Genomic DNA, 11,594 nt, shown 5'->3' with positions numbered 1-11,594 from the left:
AGGCAAGCAGGAAGAATGAAACAGATGAGCTGCAATATGTCATCCACATGATTATTGGAGGAATCGACATCCCGCAGGAACCCATTGTCAAAAGAACAAAAATATCCATCACCAGGGAGAAGCGAAATCGGGGTTACATACCGGAAGATGCTCTCACATTTAGGGACGAGGAAATCGAGACCCTTTCTCAACCTCATATCGATGCCTTGGTAATTTATTTTCTTGTGAATACATTTCAAATTAAACATATGCTTGTGGATCCAGGTAGCTCAGCCAATTTTATCAGGTCGAGGGTGGTGGAGCAGCTCAGACTGCTCGACTAGATCATGCCCGCCTCTCGAGTCCTCAACAGATTCAACATGGAGAGCGAAACAACGAAAGGGGAAATCACCCTCTCAGTCAACGTGGCCGTCACAACCCAAAATGTGAAATTCCATGTCATCAAAGGAGACATGAGGTACAACGCCTTGCTCGTAAGGCCATGGATACACTGCATAAGAGCAGTACCATCAACCTTTCATCAAATGATGAAGTTTCTGATGAAGGAAGGAATAAAAATCGTGTATGGGGAACAACATGCAGCGAGAGAAATGTTCGCGGTACACGATGTGGCACCAATATCAATGCCTCTAACATCAAAGGAGCCAAAGGATAAGCAAACAGTGAAGTATCAATCACGAAACACATTCTCGGATACACCCGAATAAAATAAGCAAAGACCGTGTTGCGTCCCCCAAGCAAACGTTTTAAGCATATCGAGGCTCAAAGTGCCATCACCACTAAGGTATAACCATCTTCCTTTTTATTCACATCTTACACTAACCTTTATGCAGGCGCCCAATCAGAACTATCGAAGCCTGTCCAGCTCAAAGACCTTATGTTTCAAAGCATACATTGCACTTTTTTCCTTCAATCGGGTTTTATCCCAAGAAGGGTTTTAGCGGAAAGGTTTTTAATGAGGAAACATCTATATGCTACCTAAGGAGAACTTTACAAGTGATCAAGGCCTCTCTTCAATCAACCTCAAATAGTGGGGGGCATCCCCCCGGGAGATCACCTCCTCGGAGAAGTCAAGAATGTGTCAAAAAGGGTCTCGATAGGAAAATGATGTATCGGGCCAAACGGTCGAATGAACCATGTCCGATAGAATAACCGAACCCTTGACAAAGAAAACATGTTTACTTTTGCCAAGTAATCAAAGAATATTTCTCCTCCATCAAAACGCTTTACACTTCAAAGAAGTATGCTACTTTTACATGAAACGGCTTCAGAGCCAGAAATTTCCCGAACTCTCGGGGACTGACACCAAAAACTTGAGGCCACATGACCTCCGGGTTAGAAACTTCAAACTCATAAGCCCTCAATGAGGCAATACCAAGTTTACAAGGAACAACTCCAGAGCCAAGAAACTTTCGATGACTTGGGGACTGTCACTGACGGTCACGCCCATCGATTTGTCAAAACCCCGAGCCTATAAGACCCCATGCAAGCAACATCGAGCTCATAAGACCTTCATAAGGCAAAACCAAATCTATAAGACCTCAAGCAAGGCGTGAATTATACTTGTACCAAGTAACCAAATTTGTAAGACCTCAAGCAAGGCGTGAATTATACTTGTACCAAGTAACCAAATCTGTAAGGCCTCAAGTAAGGCATGATAAAATTTATAAGACCTTACAAAAAGGCATCATCCCGATCTTAAAGTTAAGGCTATATATTCAAACTTGTAAGACCCCTAAAAAGGCATACCCTCTATATAAATGCCGAAACTACTTCATTTGGGGACTGAAGGTCTCCGGCCAAATGCAATGACTCCGATCATAAGGCTCCGACAAAACTCATGCAACTCGGGGACATCCGGCTGTCGCTATAAAATCACAGGCCTTCAATTACTTCGAAAAGAATCAGTTAATCAGGCTACCCTTGGCATAAGCAAAAGAGCTTCGATCATATCAGCTCCAAACAAATGGCTTCGAAACAATTCAGCCAACGACCGAAACCTCCCGAGGTGCTCATTTATCATTACATAACGACTCACAATCGATGCTCTTATCAAGCCGTCGAAGAGTCGGACGAACACAAAAACAACAAAAAGTCTTTAGCTAGGAAAAAAAAGCCTATATTAGAGCTCGTACTGACCCAATGCGTAAGATCCATTGTCGCTAGCCTATATTAAGAGGTCGTACCGAACCAACGCGTAAGAGTCATTGTTGCTAGCCTATATTAAGAGGTCGTATCGACCACACGCATAAGAGCCACTGTCGCCAGCCTATATTAAGAGGTTGTACCGACCCAATGCATAAGAGCCACTATTGCCAGCCTATATTAAGAGGTCGTACCGACCCCATGCATAAGAGCTACTATCACCAGCCTATATTAAGAGGTTGTACCGACCCTACGCGTAAGAGCCAAAGATCCAGCTTAAAATTCAAAATTTTAAGGGTCTATAAGCTCGAGTTGAAATCTGACTCGGAGACTGAGCCCGAAATACTTAACTAAAACCACCTAAGGGAAAATGCGTAAGAGCCTGCGAGCCAACCTAACAAGCCCCAGGCCCGAATTATAAACCTAAGGGTTTTTACTCAAAGGCCAATTCATCTGGCTAATCATTGACAAAACGTCCAAACTCAAGACAAGGAAAGACATACACAACCAAATAGAAATTCATGGAAGGAGGAAACTGAATGGTTTCTTTACATATACGCATGTATGAAAAAATGCAAGGCAACATTTACAAAGTTCTCTAAGAACACAGTACAAAAAAGAAAAAAGAAAAAAGCCTAGTCTATTTTTCCCTCGGGGACTGCGGACCCATCGGCCTCTTCTTCATTATCTTCGACATCATATACGAGGAATTTGGCATCGTATTCATCCGCCTTGGCCTCCGCTATCTCTTCTGAGAGATCGAAGCCCCTAGCGTGAATCTCTTCAAAGGTTTCCCTCTGAGATTTACACCGGGCATATTCATTGCTTCTGCTCTCTCGATTAGAAACCCCTCTCAGCTCAGCCCGAGCTTCGGCAGCATCTTTTAAATAGACGAACACTTTCTTGTCGGCCTTAGCCCGAATATCTTCAGCTTCAGACCGGGCGTCCACGACCTCGGCCTTCATCTCCAAAAAGTCGGATTCCAGCCTTGTAATCCTGTTTGTCTAAACCGAGCTGTTCTCACGGGCGTTCTGGAGCTGCACCTCGAGGGCAGAAACCTTGGCCGAAACATTCTTCTTGGCCGCAACATGGGCATATATATGAGCCCTAACCCCGTTACACTCATACTTGACCTAGCCAACCTCGCCCCAAAGGCGTTCCAAATCCTCTATCTTGATCTGCAACTAAAATATCAAAACATTAATCTCCGAGGACAGAAGAAGAAGCATGCATTCCCTCGGAGCAAAGGTTACTTATTTCTCAAGGTGGCTTTCATAGTTCAAGCTCTAATTCGCCTCATGCCGCAGGTATACCAACTCATCTCCCCTTTTATCACAAAGAAGCCTGAGGGATTTATTCCCATCCAAGGCCTTCCTCAACCTAGCTTCACAATGGAGCAGCTCAGACTTGAGCATGTTAAAGGCCTATGAAAAAGGAGCTCAATAAGAAAGTGGAAGTGCAAAACTAATACAATCGACCAAAACTCACCACGGAACAGAAGAGAAGACGACGACATAGAATCCTTGTCCCTTGAAGTACCTTGATGGGAAAAGTAGATGGCGGCAAAGGAAGAATAATTTTTCCAAGGCCGAAAGCCTCGGGTGTTGCAGGCTCACCCGATACATCTTCTCTGGGCCTCCGGGTAGGACTTGTCTCGCTATGAACACTTTCGCCCTATGAGGGTTCCTTCCGTTTGTTATTATTCCTTAGTCCTGAAGCCGACGACCCCTCCTCCTCTCCGAGGGAGCACGATCCCACCTTAGGAAATTCACCAATGCCTGCGATGACGGAGTTAGTACATACAGAGGAAAGTACCCTCCAAAGAAAGCAAACCACACAGCATGTACCGTGGTGTTTTTCCTCCCATCTACCCTTAGATATATCTCGCCACTTACACTCATCATAGGTCGAGCGGGCTTCCAGCTTCCAAGCCCAATCCGTCAGGTCAGGGACCTCGTATGGCATCCACGGGGTTGCTGCAAAAAAAAAGGAATAAAAAAGAAAAAGAAAAGGAAAGCGTCTTTACAGAATCTGTCTCCACCATGAGCAAAAATGATAAAAACACTAGTGTACCACTTATGTATGACATTCCATTTCTCAGGAAACGGCAGGAACTCCACGGGGATAACATTGACAATCCTTACTCGGACGAATTGATTCATCCACCCTTGGTCCCCATCTTCTTCATCATCGACAACAAAGGGCTTGGTAGATCGGCATCGCAAAGCTATCAGGACTTGGCAATGAAAGGGTCGGTACAATCTGATGAGATGGATAGGGTGAACTCGATCCCGGCTTCTTCCACAAAGAACCTCATCATCAGCACTGTCCTCCAAAACGATATGTGAAACTATGCCAGGGTAGCCAGATATCTTTGACAGAAGTCAAGCATGACTCTATCGAGAGGGCCCAACGTGAAGGGGTATATGTATACATGTAAAAAACCCTCTGTATGAGTCGTGATGTTCACTTCTGAGGAAGGTACCTGCAGTAGCTCCTTTTCTCCCCAGCTGCAGTCTCTCCTCACTACCTCGAGGTGTTCCTCTCCTATTTATGAAGTGAACCTTGATGCATGATCCCAATGTCCCTCAACATTGGGAGGTCTCTCAAACAAAAGGTCCCTCCTTAAGACAAAGCCTCTTAAGGTTGGCTCGCCAGATGCCGGTAGTGTACCACTGATTGACCGGGAAGAAGAGGTGGAACCCTCCTCTTCTCGGTGAACGGATTTGGGCATAGCAGCTATGGCTATGATAAAACAAGAAAAGGAAAATGAAAACTCAGGTGAAAACTTTGAATTAAAATGATGGAAAGGCTGACATAAGGAAGAAGAACTCTATGAAAAGGGATAGCAGCTCAAAATAGCGGAATCTTCAAAAAGGGAGGAAACAAACTCATATATAGAGCAAGAGGCGACTATCCGCCTACTCTAAAGGACAATTAATTCCGACTAGGCCATTATCACTTTCGGAAAAGTGTACCGACTGGACCATCCCGAGTGCTTCATGGTCGTGCCATACAAGTGAAACTGTTGTACAACATTCGAGGGGTCAGAGATTCCCATATCGATCCAGCCTCGAGATGGTGCCCAATCTCGATGATCTCTGCTACCATAACAATAGGCTCTAAAGAGCCATCAGTATCAATTTAAGCCTTGAGGTGGTGCCCAACCTCGAGGATCTCTGTCAAAGTGAATATTAGCTTTAAGGAGCTGTCGACACCAATATAGCCTCGAGATGGTGCCCGATCTCGAGGACCTTTGGTACTACAGAACGGGCTCCAAAAGGGGGGTCAACCTAGCCCCGAGATGGTGCCCGATCTCGAGGATCCCCAGTAATATACCTATGGGCTCTAATGAGCTATCCATATAAACCTAAGCCTTGAGATGGTACCTAATCTCGAGGACCTTTGCTATTACAAGCGCGGGTCATTCACCCGATTCCCTGTCCCTCGGGCTACCTGAGCCTAAGCTAGTTCTCTCTCGAGAATTATTAATAAAGCCTCAGGTCTATTTTAACATTCAAATCAATTTAAACACTCCCTCATCTACTTTAGCCTAGGGGCCATCCGAGTCCAAGCGTATCCTCATCCGGGGTCTATCTATGACGCCTTAGGGCTGTCTTCATTTTTCAAAGAAAGTTTTCGAGGTCGCCCCAATTCAGATAAACTCTCACTCGGGGACTATTTAAAAAGGCCTGAGGGCTGTCTTTATTTTCAGGTGGTCAAGTACCTCCGTCCCTTGAGGACTATCGACGGAGCCTAAAAGGGATAAGTTTTGTTCTAAAATTCGAGGACCCACTCTCACTCAATTCGAAGTTGCCAGTTCCGGCAGCCTAAGTTTGTATCAAGTCAATTCGGACCGATCGGTAATGTCACATGCTCAGATTCATTACAAATGCAGACAAAGGGAAATCCAACACAAATCAAAGACAAATTGAAGAAACATTTTTGTATTAATAAACGATGATTACAAAAACCCATGAAGGGTCCTTACATAGAAATAAAGTAGCAAAAAATAATAGCTAAAGCCTAATCTACTCTCGAAGGTACATCCTCGGAAGCAATATCTGCGAGAACCATTCCTTCGGGGACCCCATATCGATCTTCCAAATTACGTCTTCAAGAACCTCCTCCGAAGCAGAAAAAGATGAAGAAGCAGAAAAAGATGAAGAAGAGGTCGTAGCTCACCAAAGAGCAAAAGCTCTTAACAGGCTGGGAAAATTGTGGCTAGGTGAAAATTTTGGCGAGTATGGGTCTCGCTAGTACTACTATTGGGAAGCCACTTCTTGAGACATTGCACCGGTGTGGAATGAAAAAGTTAGTATATGGCACCAGCTCACTCCATAGAAAGCAAAAAGAGTGAAGCGCCACACCATGTTAAAGTTAATAGAGATGAGCAGAAGTTAATGGTCCACATATCCTCTAATACGAGAATAGTTTGAAGCTCCTCTCTCATTATATCGGGACAACAACAACAACAACAACAAACCAGTACGATCCCATTCACTGGGGAAAAGCTCTGAGAAAGAGCCATGACATAAGTGGCGATAACGCTGCCGTGTGACCTTACGGTCATGGGCTTGAAACATGGGAAATAGAGTTGGATTAGGATGAAGAGAAGAAAGGAGTTAAAGGCTATTGAAGAATGACTGGATAAAGTTTTGGTTCAAGAAAGCTTGCATTTATAGGAAGGTGGTAGCGTAACCGGCAGCGCAATCAATTCCTTTGGGAAACGTATCGATAGGCGCAATTAGTACTTTTTGGGAGACGTATCGACGACGATATTATCGCTTTGAGAAAATAAACTGGCGGTTCATTGAACACTTCGAGAAAGATAACCGATGCGCCGTTTTAGTTATTGCAAAATCTTATGTCATAAGCGTGACGTCATCTTGAGAGGCTCAAGGTAGTCGATGTCAAGACCATTTCTTACCATTTTTATTCTAAGAAATGCAGGGACTATCTGTATACTGTACAAATCAGAGAATCTAATTTTACGATCATTATGGCACTTCGTAGGGACCGCCTCTAGAAGGCTCGAGGCTCAGCCCGGGGTTTGACCCCGAGGGCTCTCAATGATCGACCTCGAGGCTGTGCAAATCAATAGCTATGATGGACAAACAGGAAGTTCCTAAAGCACGTCATTTAGGCTGACCAAGTCTATTAGGCTAGTATGAGCCCGTATCGTGGCATTAAATGGTTGTACCAGCCATTTATCTTTATAATAAATGCATTTGTACTATGGTGGGATTCCCCCTCATATATAAAGGGGGCCCTTGTCATTTTGTAAAAAACATATACAACATTTAATATAAGAACAAAAACATTCTCTGCTCTCTAACTTAAACACATGCTCCCTTGATTCTATAACTTAATTTATTGCTTACATTTATTATATTTGATTTATTGTTCTTCGTTGATTACTCATTATTGATCTTAAAGAGCCTTCATCAAAGCTCTCAAAATTATTAGACCTTCATCGGTTGTCCACAACTTAGCATCTAGCTTGATCTCGAGGCCCCGTATAATCTGGCTCGAGGCCCCGATTCTCAACCACTCGGTTAGCTTAAACATACTGCTTTCAAAGTTCTTATCTCATTTTCTAGTATCACACTTAGCATCTACTACTTAACAACTAGCATAAAAACAAATCACGTATTTTTAGAACCACAAAAATAAATCTAATTGTAATTACCATTTTCAAGGTAAACACACGATGTCGAGTATTATCTAATACTTCGTTCCCTAAATCATGTTCGCTTTTTTTTTATTTACTAGCCCATACCAATTTCTATTACTCCGAAGGTCTAATAGCCTTCTAGTAATTATGTTTGAGTCACCAAATCATTTCTCGAAATAAGGATATGACTCTATGACTTATACTCTTTATTGTCTCAAGGCTCGTCACCTCTTGTCTTTTCCATCACTTGGCTAAAGACTCTGTTATCCTGTCATATTTTGAATTATCGTTATCACCAATTTATCACATCTTACTCATAATACTTCATTTACTCTCTTCTTATTCTCCTGCCAATATCTCTATCTATTACCTTAATCTGAAAACTTCAACAAAACACTCTTTCGGTTTTAGCTCCCCTTGCTCCATCTACTAGCTCTTCGGGTCGCCTAACATTCTCTCTTGACTAGGGACAGGAGCCATACTAAGGTAAATATTTATCCCTTCTAGGATTCCACTGCCTGTCTTCTAAAATTTCTGAACATTCTATCATTCATATCTGATTGTTCTACTATAGAGTGCACCATCTGGGTGTCTCACAAGGAGATCTATTACCACGCTTACAATATCCTTTGGAAATGTTAGCTAATGATAACAATCCATCCACCATTTTGGGTTACTCTAGCTACAGCTGGATCCTGATGTCACATCATTCTCTTAAATAATAAATGTTAGCTCTCATAGGGCATAACTGAGATGGGTGTGGCCAATTGTATATATCTCTACTACTGTGGAAAGTAACTCAGAATGCATATTTTTTTCTGCCTGAATTGTAAATATTGATAATCTTCACTAACTGGGTACCACGTACCCTTCTTCACCTTGCTTCTTTTACTTGTTGTAAGTTGTGTCTACCTTCTGATTCTTTTGTTGCCTTTTACCATATAGGTGGATAGATATTCATGCCTTGGGATTCCTTATCAAGAAGCTTATACGTCTTAGTACACACATGATTTGATGAATACCTCACATTTACTCATCATAAGAATGATGTGAAATCGAGTTCTTTTGACTCAACTCTTCTACAGCGACATTCAATCTCTTACCAACTGTCTTTCTGGATATAGGTATCATTGTATTATGAATAAAGTAAAAGTTAGGAGTTTGAATTTGTATACGGTAAAATCGGAGGGTCCAATTTTCCGTTGTTGTGATGCCTCATAAGCATATTCCACAAGTTCGAGACTACGGTCACCCTTGAGGGCTATCGGTGCTCGACCTCGGGGCAGTGCAGACCAACAACTATGATGAAAAAGTAGGGAGTTCCCAAGGTGTATAACTAGATCTCACAAAGTCTAGTGAGCTAAGTTCAGACCCGAATCATGATATCAACTAGTTGTCCCATCCCCATATCTTTGTAATAAATATATATGTACTATGTTGGGATTTCCCCTTATATATAAAGGGGATCCTTGTCATTTTGTAACCACCTGTTGCTCAATACTAAATACACAAGAACATTCTCTCTGCTCTCCAACATATTTTCTTGACCTCATTTCTTCATTTATTACTTACATTCATTGTGTTCTATTTATCGTTCTTCATTCATTTCTTATCATTGGCCTTAAAGATCCATCATTGATTTATTTATAACTGTTAGTCTCCATCGACTATCCTCGGCAGGGCATTAGACTCGACCCCGAGGCCCCGAATTAGCAAGCTCGAGGCCCCGATTGAAAGCCATTCGGTTTGGTTAACATCTTGTTTTAAGCTCAAAGCTTGATTCCAAGTACCTCACTAAGCATATATTGCCCTAACAACTAGCATAAAAATAGATCACGTATTAGAACCACAAAATCAAATTTAATTGTTATTACCATTTTCACGGTAAACAGTTTGGCGCCGACCATGGGGAGAAAAATAATAGTGATTATTTTCTTGCTGGTTTTACTACGTAACACAAGTTATCTTTCACACTTTTTCTTGTCCAAGATCTTCGATTTCAGGTCAAAATGTCTAACTCAGTAAATGGAGGTGAAAACAACAATTTTGAGCACCTTGGAGAGGGCGGTATGGTTATTCCAAGTATAGGAGTGCAAGATCAAAACCCTGAGAGTACACCGGAACTAATTCTCAAGGGTACGACCTCATGTGGCACCCAATACGTTAACGTCGGTCCATATATTAACGATGGAGCACGCCGAGAGATTCAGCGGGAAACTCATAAACATCCAACCTACGTAAGAAGAGAGATTCCTCAGTATGTCGTTCATATGATTATCGGGGGGACCGACATTCCCCAAGGACCTGTGATCAAATGTATAAAATATCCACTGCCATAGAAGGGCCTATCCGAGACCGCATGACCAAAGACACCCTTGCATACAGCGAGGGGGATATCAAGACTTTGATGAAACCACACAACGACGCACTGGTAATCTCATTTCTTTTAAGTAACATTCGAATTAAACGTGTGCTCTTGGATCCAGACAACTCAGCCAATGTAATCAGGTCAAAGGTAGTAGAACAGCTTGGGTTGCTCGATCAAATCATACTCGCCTCACGGGTCCTCCACGGCTTCAACATGGCCGGCGAAGTAACAAAAGGGGAGATCTCCCTCCCTGTTAACATGTCCGGTATAGTTCAGAACACCACATTCCACGTCATCAGTGGTTACATGAAGTACAGCGCATTGCTTGGCAGGTCATGGATACACAACATGAGGGTAGTGTCATCAACTCTGCACCAGATGATGAAGTTTCCAACAAAGGATCGTATAACAACCATATATGGAGAACAACATAAGGCAAAAGAAATGTTTGTGGTTTACCAAGAGGCGCCGAATCCTATACACTCTACCTCAGATGAGTCTCGGAGTGTACAGACCCTCGAGGATGATGAAGAAGATTTCCTCGCTCCTCGAACTTTTGTTGCCCCCGAATAGTTAGATGTAACGAAATCGATAATTGAAAAACTGGAGCAAGATGTTTTGATCGAGCATCTCCCGGATCGGAAGGTATACTTGGGAATAGAATTAACCCCCGAACTCAAGAAGAAACTCATTCAATTCCTTATTAATAACATCAACTATTTCGCTTGGTCCCACTTAGATATGACCGGAATCCCGCTGGAAATAACCACCCACCGATTAAGTGTCGACCCCAGGTTTAAACCGGTGAAGCAAAAAAAAAGATCCCAGTCCGAAGTAAAACATGCATTCATCAAGGATGAGGTAACAAAATTCCTTAAAATAGTGTCTATTAGAGAGGTAAAGTACCCCGAGTGGCTAGCCAACATAGTGGTAGTGCCCAAAAAGGGAAATAAGTTAAGAATGTGCGTAGATTATAAAGACTTAAATAAGGCGTGCCCCAAGGATTCATTCTCATTGCCTAACATTGATCGTCTGATTGATGCTACGGCCAGCCACGAGACCCTCACCTTTCTCGACGCCTACTCGGAGTATAATCAAATTCAGATGAACCCCGAGGATAGGGAAAATTCTTTGTTCATCACGAAGTATGGCACCTACTGTTACAATGTAACGCCCTTCGGGCTAAAAAATGCAGGGGCTACGTACCAACATCTAGTTAATAGAATGTTCGAGCATCAAATAGGCAAATCCATGGAAGTTTATATTGATGACATGCTAGTTAAGTCCCTGCGCGCAGGGGACCATTTGACTCATTTGCAGGAAACATTTGACATCCTCAGAGTTACAACATGAAGCTTAACCCCTAGAAATGTGCCTTCGGAGTGGGTTCGGTCAAATTCTTAG

At 42.7% G+C, this 11,594-nt stretch overlaps 1 protein-coding gene across 1 annotated transcript; it reads left to right on the top strand.

Annotated features, from left to right (window-relative positions):
* The first annotated feature begins 10,181 nt into the window (after positions 1-10,181).
* LOC107774600 (uncharacterized) lies at positions 10,182-10,763 on the top strand. The gene has a single exon (XM_016594187.2). The coding sequence runs from the start codon at positions 10,182-10,184 to the stop codon at positions 10,761-10,763; it is 582 nt and encodes a 193-aa protein (XP_016449673.2).
* Positions 10,764-11,594: the final 831 nt, after the last annotated feature.

Source organism: Nicotiana tabacum, chromosome 11 (genome assembly GCF_000715075.1).
Source record: "Nicotiana tabacum cultivar K326 chromosome 11, ASM71507v2, whole genome shotgun sequence".
Lineage (NCBI taxonomy): Eukaryota > Viridiplantae > Streptophyta > Magnoliopsida > Solanales > Solanaceae > Nicotiana > Nicotiana tabacum.
Note: the sequence above shows the minus strand (reverse complement) of the source record. Positions and strands in the feature narration are given on the sequence as shown.